The sequence below is a fragment of the Ictidomys tridecemlineatus genome, chromosome 9 (genome assembly GCF_052094955.1).
Source record: "Ictidomys tridecemlineatus isolate mIctTri1 chromosome 9, mIctTri1.hap1, whole genome shotgun sequence".
Lineage (NCBI taxonomy): Eukaryota > Metazoa > Chordata > Mammalia > Rodentia > Sciuridae > Ictidomys > Ictidomys tridecemlineatus.
The window spans coordinates 67,155,689-67,172,312 of record NC_135485.1 but is presented as its reverse complement, the minus strand read 5'-3'; the positions used below and the strand labels follow the sequence as shown (position 1 = coordinate 67,172,312).

The 16,624-nt window shown below is 34.6% G+C and overlaps 1 protein-coding gene across 1 annotated transcript; it reads right to left on the bottom strand.

Moving 5' to 3' along the window:
* Positions 1-410: 410 nt before the first annotated feature.
* On the bottom strand, positions 411-15,966 carry LOC144366761 (17-beta-hydroxysteroid dehydrogenase 13-like). The gene is given in 8 exon segments (XM_078021568.1): positions 411-1,723; positions 1,726-1,739; positions 6,883-6,999; positions 7,871-8,008; positions 9,701-9,807; positions 11,908-12,025; positions 12,998-13,119; positions 15,647-15,966. Coding segments are annotated over 8 exon segments (900 nt in total). The 5' UTR covers positions 15,857-15,966; the 3' UTR covers positions 411-1,649.
* Between the last annotated feature and the right edge of the window lie 658 nt (positions 15,967-16,624).

The following is a 16,624-nucleotide window of genomic DNA, read 5'->3' as shown; positions in this document are numbered from 1 at the left end:
AAATTCATATTATTCCAATATAAACATGTTACAAAGAGCCATAGCATTATAAGTAATAACAGTATTGTTACCCTCTTTTTGTGGTGAAAGGTATGAAGTTGACAAGGAATGGCTTATTTGATAATAAAGGAAATAAAGAAATAACTCCTGGACCAAACAAGAAGAGATGATACCTGGGTATCAAGAAGGATTTTACAGGGCTGGGGCTGGGGCTCAGGAGTAGCGCACTTGCCTGGCATGTGTGAGGCACTGGGTTTGATTCTGAGCACCACATATAAATAAATAAAGGTCTATCAGCAACTAAAAAAATATTTTTAAAAAGAAGGATTTTACATGCTCTGACTGGACAATAAACCAATAGCCCATTATTCCAAATCTTCAGTAAACCACAATATCACTTGCACATGAACTATGAATTTTATGATACATCTTTATTTAAGTAGTTTATATAGACAAGATCATTTTAAAAAGTATTTGCCTATAGATATGCACTCTAGTGGCAGTCCTGGGACTGGTGGGAGTGAGGAGATGGGGATTATCATAGTAAAACATTTAGAAACTCACCTGGAATTTATAGGGAAGAAGTCTACATTCACAATATTCAAGAAAAAATGGGCAAAAATAGTTCATTTGTGCTTCCACGCATTTCTGTGAGCTTTATTTTGAAAGGATTAAAACCAAAAGTGGAATTAAAACAGAAAATTTTGGGCCAAGGGCATACCTCAGTGGTAGAGCTCTAGCTTAGCATACACAAGGCCCTGGGTTCAATCACCAGCACTAAAAAGTAAATAAAAATAAAACAAAAACAAAAACAGAAAATCAAAATCAAAAACAACCCCCAAAATAGGAAGTTTTATTTTTTGTGGGGATTTATTTGGGTAGATTATGATGTTAATATGTGTATAACTGAATATTTTTTTAATTGGCTGGTGTGTTTAGTGATTGCTCAATAATGTACAACAAAAACCAAATATGTACAAGAACTTCCATCAAGTAAAAGACTAAGGTGTTGAGATTTCACAGTTGCAAATCTGTGTAAATATTTGGCTCACCAAGTTAGATAAACAATATAGCTCATTATTTACTCCCAGGCTGTGAGAAAAACTGAACATTAAAGACAGATTATTAGTAAAATAAATTCTTTTGTAATTCATATAATCAAAGAAATGAGACAAAATTTTCATTGTTTACAAAGTGCCAACTCAAAGCAATATTAAAATCCTTCATCAAAATAGAAATCATTACAAATAATTTTTGGAAGGCAACCTGGCAGTATTTTATGAAATTTTAATGGTTTACCCTATTGTTTACTTATGTAGTAATTTAGTTTATAAAATATTTGCACAACACTGCAAATATCTATGTAAAAACATACTTACTGTCTTTTTCCTTGGTTGCCTAATGAACACTGTCTTAATCCTTTCCTGCTGCTGTAACAAAATACCATAGACAGGGTTATTTGTAAACAGTAGAAATTTATTTCTCAAAGTTCTCTAGTTTTGAGACATAGAAAGGCAATTAGTTTTGCTGCTAGTGCCAAATCAATGTTTTTTAATATAAACATCACTGGAAAATGTGAAAGAACACTTTGAAGCATTAAATCTGTGCTTAGATTCACATCATAAATGTGCATACATCTTTGTCATACATCATTTCATTCTGGTTTTGTGACCAACCACTGCTTCAAATTGTATATTCTGTATGCGACTTAAAGCTGCAAGGCACGTTCAGGAAGAAACCTACATTAAAAAAAAAAAAAAAGAAAAGAAAAAATTTAGTTTAAAAATCTCTGGCTCCAAAGTCATTTGTTTGTTGTTAGTTAAAATGGCCTGACCATTGAGTTATCTAGCTTGTATTTAATTTTCTTCTCTTCCTTAGTGCCCCTCTCTTTTGTGTGTCTTTTAGCATTAGTAGTCCATATTGCAGGCAAACATAAAACACACTCTTCTCACCCTCTCATCTTACCTAAAATTGTATGAGACCTTATATCTTTAATGATCTAAAACTGAAGGTCTGAACTCATTGCTGAAATTGTTGCTTAATCTTGATGTCAAGACCATATAGAGAGACAGCACGAGAACACACTCCATCCATTTCTCCACCTCTCCTTAAGTAGAAACTATATAAGTAATACTCTATAAAAAGATAAACTAAAGAACTTAAAAAATATCCAGTGCCTTAGGAATTTATTGTTTAGTGGGGAGGCTATATAGCAAACTTCAAACAATCAATGAAAAATATCAGCCACATACAATTAAGGACTGGAACCACGAGGAGGGTTATATGGGCTGGAATGTCAGAGAAAGCTTCGAAAGACAATTGTATATTCAAGGATGGGAAAAATTTTGATAGGCCAAAGAAAGAAGAGAGTGTGACTGAATGGAAAGAGACAGAAATAACGTGTTCTGCAAAGAAAGTCATATTGATATTTTGGTATTGTTCTCTAATTAAAGAACCTTGGGATGGGACCAAAGGGGCAAGAGAGGTGAGATTGGGAGAAGAATAAGGAGAAGAAAAGAGCTGGAGCAGGCCTTTCAACTACTCATGAAAAGAAACCTTCATATTAGTAGTTGTATCTGCTCACAAAAATGTGTCTCTCTGAAGAGGAAGTAAGCGTAAAGAAGACTAACAAGATGGCCCTGTTACTGAAATAAACAAATTCATAATTATAGTTGGAGATTTCAAGGGTCTTCTCTTATTTATTTATTTGGTAGACACTAGTTAGTTTGTTCTTTATCCACATTGAAGAGTTATGGGTTACTTTTCAACAAAATAACTGTTCAGGTCAGGGAAACCCAGTGGCTTTTATGTACAGGTCCATCCCTGGGGACCATACTTTCTGAGGGGCCTCATCTAGCCCCTTTCTGGGTCTCTGGAAACCTACTATAAAGAAGCAGGAAACAAAAGCCAGTTTGACTTTGGCACTTGCTTTCACCCCAAGGGAAAGTGGCAGCTGGTGGTATCGGAGTCTCTCCCTAGTGGTTGTGGGTTCTCTCAATTATTGGGAGATCAAGTAGACAAAAAAAAAAAAAAATCAATAGTGCTATAGAAACTGAATAACTCTACAACAACTTTGACCTAATTGACATTTATAGAACCCTCATTGAGAGCAGAATACTTATTCTTTTCAGGTGTACTTGGAACACTTTCCAAGATATACCAATGTATATTCGTCTATACTATATATTAATCTCTGGTATGAAACATATCAGAGATATGGAACATATCTCAACAAATTTAGAATACTTGGCTAATACAATAGAATTAAATTAGAAATGAACAGCAGAAAAATCTCTAGAAAGTTTCCCCAAATATTTAGAGACTAAAAAAACATTTCTAAAGAGTCCATAATATAAATTAGAAAATATTTTGAACAGAATGTAAATAAAAACAAAAAGTATCAAATTTTGAGGGACAGAACAAAAGCACTACATTTGGGGAAATTAATAGCAATAAATGATTTTTTTAAAAATTACATATATATATATATGTATACAATAGAATACTATTCAGCTTCACAAAAGAAGGAATGTGTAACATGCAACAACACAGATGAATCCTGAGAACCTTGTTCTAAGATATAAACCAGTCACAGAAATGCAACTACTGCATAGTTCCACTAAATGAGGTATCTAAAATTGTGAAATTCAGAGATCCAAACAGTACAATGGTGGTTTCTAGGTACTGATGGATAGAGAAATGGGGAGTTAATAATAATAGAATTTTAGCTAAACAAGATATTTGAACAAACTAGGTGGGTGTGGTGGTATACACCTGTAATCCCAGCAAATGGGAAGGCTGAGATAGGATCACAAGTTTGAGACAAAATTCAGTACTTTAGGGAGATTCTCAGCAATGTAGTAAGACTCTGTCTCAAATCTCAAAAACAAAGAAAGGAAGAAAGGAAGGATGAAATAAATAAAAAGAAAAAGACTGGGGATATAGCTCAGTGGTAAAACACCCCTGGATTCAATCCCTAGTATAAAAAAAATAGCATAAACTCTAGAGATCTGAAGTGCAACATTGTATCCATAATCAATACCAGTGTAATGTACATTTATAAATCTATTTAGCACTGGTTGTCAGAGTGAGGGAGTCACTATTGTGCCAATTCTTCCCACTTAGGGGGGATCCACTCTGGGTGATTGTACTAGTATTATCCAAAAATGTAGCTTTTGAGTTTGCTCAAGTTGTTGATAAATTGAGTCTTAATGAAGAGGACTAAAATCCTGATGTAGGTATTCAGTGTCTTAGCACAGTATCTTTTCATCTAGAGGTAGCTTGAAGTGAAGGGCTGAAGACCAGAAATCCTGAGAAGTGGGAAAAGCCTTCTAGTGTGGGTGATGAGGCCTGATTTCAACTTGAATTTCACTTTTTCCCCTCATCAGGTCTGAGCCTGGGACCACTTACGTGACCTTTCTGAGCCCCAATTTCTGAACCTGTAAGAGGAATAATAATTATTTTGCCCTGAAGGATTATTATGAAGTTTATATTAGATAATATGTCCTATTCACAGGTGTTTGGCACACACAGAAAGAACTGACTTTTCCTAGATGGTTTAGGGTTCATCTTCCCCAAAAATCAATTGTCTGAATCTAACTGACCTTTCTTATGAGATATTAATAATTAAATGGTGTGATTTTCTCATCATTATGACACATCAGAGAAATATTAACCAATTAAAGTAATATGGCTTTCATCATCTCATTTGAGTGGGTGGACTGATAGTTTTCCTCTATTGCGTATAACACTGATATTGTCACATTTACACTTTTTAAAAACCATGGCTTCTGTTTTATATTTTTATGTATTTTGTTTTATGTATTGTATTTTAAAATATAAATATCATTAATATAAAATTTTCTTTTTCCTTTGAATTCCAGTCCTAGAGAAATATTTCTAGTTTTAATATTTCTATTAAAAGGTCACTCCACCCCCTGAAAAATAAAAAAAAACAAACTGTTAAGATATAGATTTCATGTTGTGTTCCTAGCACAATAAAATAAAAAGGATAAAGTATCAAGTCTTTAATTCCTTCACATTAAGAAATTAGAAAAGAGAAAATTAAATGAAAAGTAAGTAGAAGCAAATTATATATATTAAAGGAGAAATTAATTAGAATGTAAAAAATGGGAAAAATTAATTAAACCAATCACAAGTTTTTTGAAGAGATAAACAAAGTGGACTTCTAACTAGATTATGAGAAGAGAAGAAACAGAAATTATAGGTACCAGGAATAAGAAATTCTAAAGAGTTAAAGGACAATAAAGTAATATAATATACACATTTATGTCAGTATTTTTGACAACTTAGATGAAATGGAAAAAATTCCATGAAAGACACATTACCAAGAATAAATAAGTAGTCCCCAAATCCCTATGGTATTAAAGAAATTAGAATTGTAATTACAAACTATTCCTTCTATGAAAATTATAAGCCCAGTACCTTTGCTGTTGAATTTTACCAAATGTTTACAGAGGAAATAATACCAATACCACAAAAACTATTCCAGAAAATAGAGATGGGAATGCTCTCCAGTTCACTCTATGAGGTCAGTATTACTTTGGTATAAAATTAAACACAGTACAAGATAGAATTGGTTTATCTTTTAGAATGAATCAATGTAATTCATAATATTAAACTAAAATGGCAGAAAAATCATTTGACAAAATTTTTGTCAAAGTAGTAAAAGAAATTTATTTTGATACTTTATCCTTTTTATTTTATAGCTAACATCATACACAATAGTGAAAGGCTGAAATTTATAGCTAACATCATACACAATAGTGAAAGGCTGAATATTTCCTCTTAAACTCAGGAGGAACACTTAGATGCATGCTGTCTCTAGTTCTATTCAACACTGAATAGAACTGGAGATTCTAGTCAGTATAACAAGGCAAGAGGGGCTGGGGTAATGGCTCAGTAATAGTGCTCGCCTTGCACATGCAAGGCCCTGGGTTTGATCCCCAGTCCCACATATAAATAAATAAAATAAAGTTATAAAAAAAGGCAAGAAAAAGAAATAAAATCATGTAAAGGGAGAAATAAAAATTTCTTTTTCAATGATTGTGTAAAAAATCTGATAGAATCTACAAAAGATCAGTGAGTTTAACAAGTTAGTTTAGCAAGGTTATAGAGTACAAGAATGAAATGCAAAAATGAAATATGTGCTAGCAACAAACAATGGAGAAAGAAAAAAATGTAAACATGCCATTTGCAATAGCATTAAAATCATGCAATACTTGGGATAAATCTTTGGAAAGATGTGTAAAACCTGAAACTGCAAAATTCTGCCTAAGGATTTTTAAAAAATACTTATTTTTTAGTTTTAGGTGGACATAATATCTTTATTTTACATTTATGTGGTGCTGAGGATCGAACTCAGTGCCTCATGCATGCTAAGTGAGCACTCTACTACTGAGCCACAACCCCAGCCCCCTGTCTAAGGATTTGGAGAAAACAAAACAAAACAAGAAAGATAGATTGTGTTCTTGGATTGGATGAATCAATAGTATTATTATGTCATTTCTCCTCCAGTTGGTCTATAGTTGAAGATCAATGCAATCTCCAACAACATCTCAGCAGATTTTTAAAACATAGAGCTTTTATTAACTACTTCACTATTTTATGTGCTTTTAAAACTGTCCTTCCTTCTGTTTGAATAGTCTTTAGCAAAGATTGGCCAGAGATGGTAGAGAAAAGGAATCATTTTCTATTTTTGAAATGAGTGAGAAAAAAAAGAGGGAAAACTTAAATGTTCATCCCAGGAGTGGAGAGTCTCCATAACAACTTTTACAACTGAAAGACTGTCAATAGTATAGTCCTATGGACAAAGAGTACAAATAGTCCATTTGTGTTTTAGGTGTTCTGTGCAGTACTTACTTTTCCAGTATTAGAGAAATACCAATATATGATGGAACAAAAATCATTTTCTTATTAGTAAGTATTCCATCTATCAGACTTCTTGCAACTTCATCTGTCTCTAATACAGGCCATAATCTGTGATTAAAAAGAAAAAGTTTATTTTCATTTTTAAAAAGATTTATTTATTTAAGTGCTAGGGATTGAGTCCAAGGCCTCACGTGTGGCTAAGCAAGTGCTTTACCACTGAGCTAAACCTCAGGCCCCTAGTTTCAATGTTTTTCATTAATGAAAATAGACTAATTAATAGATCTTTTCACCAAAATTAGAATTAGGTTTTAAAATGTTCCAGGTTCTACCACACAAATGTCACTTCCCTCTTTCCCACACATCTCATGTTGATATTTTGTTAATACAATCTTATATTTTTTCATATCTAGTAGGTGTATTTCTTAGCTCACACAGTAAAAATACCAAAATGACAGAGAAGTCTTAGATGGTAAGGAATAGAGGAGCCAGAGAACAAAGAAGAATATGTTAGTTCTGTGGCCACTGCTGTGGACAGTATAAAACTGGCACATAGCCTTACCTTTCCATACTGTATTTGTGGAGCATGACCCACTATTGGGAAAGGGGATATGAGGTATAATTCAACGTGGAGGTGTGGTTTCCAGGAGAGAAGGCTTTCTCCATTACCTTAAGTGTGCCTCACTAACCCACTCCTCCCCACTCCTGTTCTCTCTTGGCACCCAGGCGTGTATTGACCTTTGTGCTGGACACAAATAAATACCAGTTGCCTAATTAATTGGAATCTGATCACGCCTGCTAGTCCCTAATTTGTTTTAACCCCCTTTATTTGTTTAACTTCAAAGCAAAACTTAAAGGTAATAAAACAATATTTAAAAGGAACCTCCCATTTTCTTAATTAACCAACTTAAAAAGTTTCTCAGATAGTTTTCACATCAATTTCTCATGCCATATTCCCAGCCTAACTTGATTTTGACTTTACCTTGTGCTTGGGTTTTTGGTGAACCCAGTATCCACAAAAACTGGGCAGAGACATGAGGTTTTGATACCAGTTTTCCCCAAGGTTTCAAGTTCTGCTGTCAGAGCCCTGTGAAAGCCAACAGCCACAAATTTGCTGGAACTGTAAGAGAATAACCAACCATCATCAGCTAAAAGAGAGCAAGACAGTCAGCTATCTGTAAGAAAGTAGAATCATTTGATTTGAGAACAAGAAATCAAATCCCCCAAATCATCTCCTTGTGATTTTTCTGAGAGGATGAATGGTCATTAAGTTTCATTTACATTTTCATATATGATTAAACAGAATTCTGAATGTTCAAAGTTGCCTTTTTCTTTTTTGTTGCTGGGGATTGAACCCAAAGCCTTGCTCAATTTACATGTGTGCTCTATCCCTGGTCCCTGTGCCCAGTTTCTTAACTAGCAACCATAATAAAAGAACAATTATAACCTTATTGGCTGGCCTGATGCTCACTTTTCCACCCTACATATAGCATTTTTCCATTCAATCTTCAAAATGTTTTCTAATCAGTTATTATTTTTTTTTATTTAGAAAAATACCAATCATGAAAAACATATTTAGAAATACTGCAAAACTAATATCTGTTTCAAACTTCTGTAGGACTTCAAATATTTTTCTGCTTTTGATGACTGACCTGATAGTTTCCTTTTTGACACTGGTGCCACTTTGTCATCTTAGCACATGTCTTTATCTTTATTTTTCTTTTCTGATTTTTAAAATGAAGATATTAAAATATAGGTTGTCTTAAAGATTCAATAAAGTACCTTTTGTATAATCACTTTATCTATGTAGATTTATTTAAGTATTAATTATATAAATGCTTTTGACCAAGGTGACATGTAAAAACAGTAATGTTAGATAGTGGTTGTTTTCTCCAAGGAGAATGAAAGAAAAACTATTATTACATCGAGTTTCTACATTTCTAAATATTAAAACAACAGAAATATTTAGTCTGTGAAATTCTTATTTGCATTTTAAGATGATCAAGGAAGATTGGAACAGCCATATGTGTGTATAATAGCATTCTACCCTATGTTGAAATTTAACTGTATCTGTGACTGCATTCAGTGTCAGAGAGAATTTGGTTCTTGACTCATTTAACCTTGAATGTGTATATATAAAGTATATAATAGATCAACTAACTGACAACCCACACACATACCCATTGATACTCATGTGTTGGTAGAGATTTTTCTGAGGTTAATGTAAAGCTGAAGTAAGAAAGGGAGATACCATTATAGAGTATACAAGGAAAGATATTTTGCAAACAATATATGCTGAAGGCCTCCTACTTCATTTTTTATGTCCTTAATAGAGCCTGGGGGTGTGGTGTTTGCATTGTTTTTACTCAGGTGGAGGCCTCTCTACCACATGTGAGCACACACACATGCACAAATGAACTTTCACTATTCAAACACCCACTGGAAAATGCTTTGATGCAGAGTCCACTGTGGTTGGCTTATCTTGGACAGACATGCCATGCCACAGATTTGCATTTGTTTTAACTTCTGTATATTTTGTTTCTTATGCTATGTGTTTCTGATTTCTTCTATCAACATCTCTTTATTCCAGGAAGTTATGGAAATATACTTGGTATTTCTGCTTTTTTACATTACTCTATAGAGAAAATTTCAAAGATATTTAAAATAAAATTACAATCATTAAAAAAATTATTCTAACTTACTTTTCAAATTCTGCAACTCCAAATTACTATGCTGTGAGCATTGAAATTCAAAGACTAATAATCACTCAAAAGTACAGAAATACATAGCACTGCTGGCAAGTAATACTTACCAATATGGGATAAGATAGGGAATTACTCCATGGCCGCACACTGAAGCCACTTTGACAATATGGCCGTAATTTCTCTTTATCATTGAAGGAAGAAGTGCTTTTATGATCTTAATGTCAATGTAGAAAGAAGAGAAACAATGACAGAGGCATCAGGTTTCTAAATCAGGTCATCTTATTTTTGTTAAGACATAAGGGCAGACTGGGGATGTGGCTCAGGGGTAGAGTGCATACCCAGCATGTGTGAGGCCCTGGATTCCGTGCCCAGACCACAAAAGAGGTTTTTGAGAGAACTTTCCAATAAAATAAAATAATTGCAACATTTTATGACAATTTCTACAAATTGAGAGAAATTAAAAAATAAGCATGTATTGGTTTTTAGCTGGCATTAAACACTGTACCTTGTCTATCATCTGCTAGGAACACATCTCAATATTCCCCTTTCTTCTCTTCAGAATACATATATGCATGTGTGCGTGTGTGAAAAACACATACACACACACACAAACACACTAGCTCCTTTTTGGATATGTCATCTAAACAATGTTATTATTATTAACATTATTTTTCAAGTGGAGATAGAACTCAAGGCCTCATGAATGGTAGGTAAGCAGTGTGCCATTGACTTATACCTCCAGCCTCTTGATTAAGGGAGAAATTCAGTCTCCAGAATTGAAAGAAATACCTATGGTAATCTGGTATTTTGTAATTTTGATTGGGGATTCATCATTCTAATTACAAGAGTTGAAATCTTTTGTACCTGTCAAACAGTTGAGAAGAATGAACTAAGAGTCATATGGAGACCCAAACTATTATAAGGTATGAGTAGATTCAGCATCTTCCTATTTGTAATATTATAGAGATTATATATAGTAATATATATATATATATATATATATATATATATATATATATATACTATAATATACTAAATCTGTAATACATATATATAGTATTATATGTCCATGTTATAGGAAACAAAAAAGCCTTTCTTTTTCCCTCTAAACCTTACTGTTTTGTGAAAAATATCAATAATATTTTATAATCCTACCCCATAGGTCCTATGCAAATTTATTAGGCTAAAACTACCAAACCAAGTCACTTAGAAATTGTGGACCCATAGAAAGTATGAGGAGATAATGAATGCTTATTATTGCTCAAACTTCTGAGTTTTGTTATGCAGCTATGGATAGCTAATGTATGGGTCTCTGGGTAGTTTTGTGGGCATGATCATCAATTCATATTGGCATGTGTGAGGGGCTGGGAAAGGTAAAGGGAGGCATCTCTTTGCTATCTTCAAGAATCCAGATTTGCCCCAGGTTCTACACTAATAGTAGGCCTGGAAGATTGATTCATATAAATGCTTTCTATAAAGGCAGTTGAAATTTATATTTTAGTTTCCCACAAACCTAACGAATTATAAGAGGTTTCTTGAGCTTCTTTCTCTCCTTCCCATCCTTTCTTTTCTTCTTTCCTTCTTTTTGTCTGGGGATTTAACCCAGGGCCTTGACACATTCTAGACGAGTGCTATAACATTGAGCTGCATATCCACCCGCTTTGAAAACACATTTTATTTTTCTTGTTTGAAAACACATCTTATTTTGAAACAGGATCTCACTAGGTAGTGCAGGCTGGCCTTGAACTTTTGATTCTCTTGCCTAAGCTTCCTGAAGAGCAGGGATTATAGGCATGCACCACCTCACCCAGCAAGCTGTATTTCTAAATTTTAGCTTTCCATGGGTCTGGAACTTATCTCGGAGTCCTACCTAGAAGTGTCCCAAACTGCTGTATTCATTTAAGTACTTTCTTTGATGTCTTTTCAGTTATAAAATTTCATGAAAGGAGGTCATAAATGAATGTACACTGTGTATATTTCCTCTAGACGATCAAAAAGACATCTACTGATGACCGACCCTCAACAAAGCTCCACAAATATTTGATGAGGACCTGGTACTTGCCCACTGTGTATTCAATACTGGTGGATAAGAGAGATCAAGTGGCTTATATTCTGGTGTGTTGTGTCCACTTGAACTCTAACCTTCCGTCAGAGACTGTGGCTCTTCCCAAGCAAACTTGATAATTCCTGGTTTAAGAAAAAGATTTGGTGTGTTTCCCACACCCAGGTGTGTGAACTCAATTATGAACTCCATGTGTCTTCAATGAAGGCATACAGATGTGCACAGATCAGAAATATTTCTGATTATACTCACCCAAAAATGTCCCAGGATGTTGACTTCAAATGTTTTGGTAATTTCCTCATCCTTAGTACTAAGAAGATCGGCTGGATATATTGCTCCAGCATTATTCACCACGATGGTTACATCACCACTTCTTTCTTTATCTTTTACAATGAAAAGGACACATCAGTTGAGTTATACAAACTCAAAAGTTTTGGGGCTGATATCATCCATATTTTTTATTCTACTAAGTGATGTCTCAGAGTTTAGGCATGAAAAAGCTTCTAGTTCAAATAATAGATGCAAAGGCAAAACTTTCATAAATGTGGGCTAAAATTCTTTCAAACATCTAAATTTTAGTACCAATACATAATGGGATTTTGAAATCTTATCAACAAGGTAAATTTAATATTTGTGTTGATAAATTGATATATAAGTTCTGATTACATATTTTTCAAGTGCTGATTGAGTTATCACAGTTCCACCACCTACAACTACATGATCTTTGTCTGGATTAACCTCCTTGAGCCTTAATTAGCTTATCCACAAAATGAGATTAATAGAATCACTGAACTAAACTAACTTAAAGAATACAGTAGTTTATTGAAGTGTTAGGTTCATTGTGTGTAGTTGATATTTGTTCTTTTAAAATTTGTTATAATTTCTTTTTTTTTTTCAAGCTGGGGATTGAACTCAAGGCTCTACCACTGAGCTGCAACTCCAGTCCTAGAATTATTATAACTATTATTACATTTTCCTTACTAGAGTAAATGATAACTAAAATTTTAAAATCTTACAAAGGAAATATTAAAGGAAGAAAAATTACTGCAAAAATACCAGGACTGAAAACTAGCAAGTAATCCATTTTTCCTACTGATAAACCTTTTGTCAGTTACTCTGTGCCACTGCTCAAACTTCTGATCAGAATGAAATCGAACCACAATATGAAACCATCATAATGAGCAGAGTTGAGTGGCTTCTCTAGAACAAAAAAAGCGTACATATCCTTCTTTTGTCACATTACTTCATTTGGCAGTAAAGTCTAATTTAAATCAGTCATGAAGTACCTTTTTATTTTGCATGTCAGGGGCCATCGATAACAAAATGTGTGACCTGAAGTCACAGGAGCTGTCTCACCTGATTCACGGAGCTGTAAATCTCCTCTCGGCTACTGCAGTCAACCACAAATGCATGCACTATGGCCCCTGATTTTTGACATTCAGTTGCAGTTTCCTCAACACCATGCTGTAATTGGGGGAAAAAATATTCAGGAAAGAGTGGAAGAAAAAGCACTGGACAAGAAAATTTTAAAAAATATTAAAATTCACATCCAGAGTACCTCCTTATTTTTAAGAAACCTCTTGAGAGAGATTGTTTGCTTGCATTTCTGAAAAATTAGAATTCTCCTCAAGATTTAACATCTGCTGACTTTTATAGAGATGGTTATATGTTTTTAAAAATTATACTTTTCTCCTCACAATTTATAAACTATTCTCTGTGGTAAAGAGGTGAGGGCATGTCAAAGTCCTTTCCTCCATTATTTGGGTTCATCCCTGAGGGAATGGTGGCTGGTTTTCCTTTACCAGCACTGCCTCCCCTGCATTCTCTGTATTTCATGATTTGGGGTAAACCCTGGAGCAGCAGCCTGAAATCCCAAAGAACAGTCTTTAAAGAGCCCAGGAATATTGTAGCAAAGCCAGTGTCCTTTCAATTAGCCTTTTGAGGGGTTGCAGAAGAGTAAAAGGGGGATGGGTCAGGAGAGTCACTGACTTCAGCTTCAGCAGGTAGCTTGCTCACTGCCAGAGTGCATGGAGAACTATGTAATTCTCCATACTGTCTCTAGATTCAAGGTCATAAGCAGCATAACCAGAGCTTTCATCCAACACTTTGATGAAGAAAAAATTCTTGAGTTATATCACTGAGCTAGAGCACTGCAAGATGTGGTGCCTTGCCTTTTTATAAATGAAATTCATGCTTCATTTGCAGTTTCAGTGTGCATTGTGAGCTCCTCTTTTCACTGTGTTCCTAAAGCAGCAGTTTCGATGGAACAAGGGCCAAACTTGCCTCTCATCTTGGAAGGCAAAAGAAACCAGCTATGACAAAAACCCAGTTGGTCCTTGACTAAAGGAAAACTGAATTACACCGATAGCCTTAGAGCAAGTCATTTAATATTTAACCATAAAATTCAAGGATTTGCAGAGAATTTTACAAGGTTGGGTTACCCATCATTCAGGCAGAACCTTAAGTCCTTTTTAAATAACTTCTTTCTAATTTTATGTTTGCCTTGTCACTGGAAATGTTAAAATTGAAAAAAAAAAGTAATAGGTATAGTCCTCTCTCCAAAAAGACATATCTGGGAAGAGATCCAAAGGTTAAATTTTCATGGATTTATGAAATAACTGCCTGAGAAAAGCAGACAACAATTTTCTCAATTTGTAAATTCTTGTCCTATCTAGAAACTTTATTGGAATTTCTTCAATGATCAAATTCATGCCAAGTCATTTTCATATGCCAAATTGTTTTCATCTAATATACAAATGCTCCTATCTCTTAAGTAAGGAAATACCAACTTTTTCTTGAAAGTTATTCTTCACTATCCAGAAAGAACCAGAGAAGAATTAGTTCCTAAAGTTCAGGAGATATTTTCAAAGTCCCTAGGAAAATAGGTGTCAACTAGACATGATGGCAAGGAACATGAGAGTAATAATTTAATGGCAATTTAAATCTCATTGTGATTGGTGGAAGATCTGGTTTTCAAAAAAATTTTGCAAGTTTTCCAATCTTAAAATATTTTTGGTACATATATTCATGATTTTATGAGAATTTATGAGTTTAGGGAAAACCATATACAACTTAAGTTATTTCAGATTTGGGGGAGGTAGTTAAGATAGCATTTACAAACAAGAGTACAAGAGAAATATGAATGTCAAAGAGAAAGCTTGACTCCCTGCACTTAGATTTTATTTAACATAACTAATGCTAACCATGTGCTAGGCATTATTCTAGGCACTTAAAATACATACTTAATGCTCTTGTCCAGGAGTTGGCAACATTTTTCCTCAACGGGCCTAAGAGTGAATAATTTAAGAGTGTGTGTGGGGGGGCTGGGGATGTGGCTCAGGCGGTGGCGCGCTCGCCTGGCATGCGTGCTGCCCGGGTTCGATCCTCAGCACCAGTACCAGCAAGGATGTTGTGTCCGCCGAGAACTAAAAAAATAAATGAATGTTGGAAATTCTCTCTTTCTCTCTCTCTCCTCTCTCACTCTCTCTTTAAAAAAAAAAAAAAAAGAGTGTGTGTGTGAGACAGGAGGCACTAAGGGTTTCAGTAGCATGTTCTTCTTTGTTTCTTTGGGTTTTGTTTTGATAACCCTTTAGAAGTGTTAATATTATTCTTAGCCTAGGCTGTCACAGGATAGATTTGGCCCTTAGCTATAATTTGCTATGGTTCTTGATACCCCTAAGGTATTGTCTTCATTTCAGATATAAGAAGGCTGAGGCAGAGAGAACTTGTGACTTGGCTAATTTAAGCAGCTTGGAATGATCCTGGCTCTATGTTTTTTTGTTATACTGTGCATAATGACCTTACTTTCAAAAAAATCACTGCTCGGGTCTTAATTATGTTCCCTTCATATAATCAACCTGATGCAAATGTATAATAAACTCTAGAAAATTTAACCAACTCTCATAAGAGAAAGATAAGAAGATGCTAAATCAAGAAATAAAATATGAGTCCTACTCTGTGAGTTTAAAAGATTTGGCATTACATCCATTACCTTATTAATATCCCAAAGAACCAGTCTGCTTTTCCACTTTGCAAATTCATAGGCAGTCAGCCTGCCTATTCCATGCCCAGCTCCGGTAATGAGAACAATCTCCCCAGCCACAGATTTTCTCCTTCGGGGAAGGAAAATCTTCACCAGTGACTCCAAGTAGGAGTAGATGATGATGACCAGAAGCAGGAGGATATCCAAGACAATGTTCATGGCTCAGCTCTCCACTCTTCCTCTGGCTGTCTTTGTGTAGTCCTCAGAAGGAGATGGCCTCTGCACAGAGCACCAGTGAAGACCTGTGTGCCCAGGTGTTGACAGCAGAGCTAGATGAGGAAGGCTTTTGTGTTCTGCTGAGTCAGAGCCACCTCTGAGTTTTTGAAGTGATGCCAGTTGCTAGCAAAAGCTTAGCACAGATCAAGGGAAAATGCTCTTTGGTCATGTTTGTCTTAGAGCTGTTGTGTACCATGTTTCAACATGAAATTTAACCTCTAGAAGTAATTTTAGAGGTGAAAGATAATACCCTGGTATCTCTCTGTAAATTGTGTGTGTGTGTGTGTGTGTGTATGTGTGTGTGTGTGTGTTTATTTATTTTTTCAGAAGAGAAAAGGAGAAAGTAAGATCATTATCTTAGAAATTAAAACATGGGTCAGTGAAATGTAGTGGTTTGATGTTATTCACAAAATTTCAGCATTAATACTATATTTCAGCTAGCTAATCATCTTAACATATGATTTTCATTTCTCAGAAAAACTTCTGAGGTTGAGGGAGATTTTAGGTTATGTAAGACAATCAGTTCCCTTTATGATGATATTTGAAAGATCATTTGACCAGGTGTTAGAAGTCTTGACATCTGACATCTGTCTTAGTTCAGGTAACTTTAACAAATTACATGAACTTATGTTGGCTTATAAGCAGTAAAAATTTATTTCTCACTGTTCTGGAGGCTCTGAAGTCCAAGATTGAGGAAATGTTAGGTGCCAG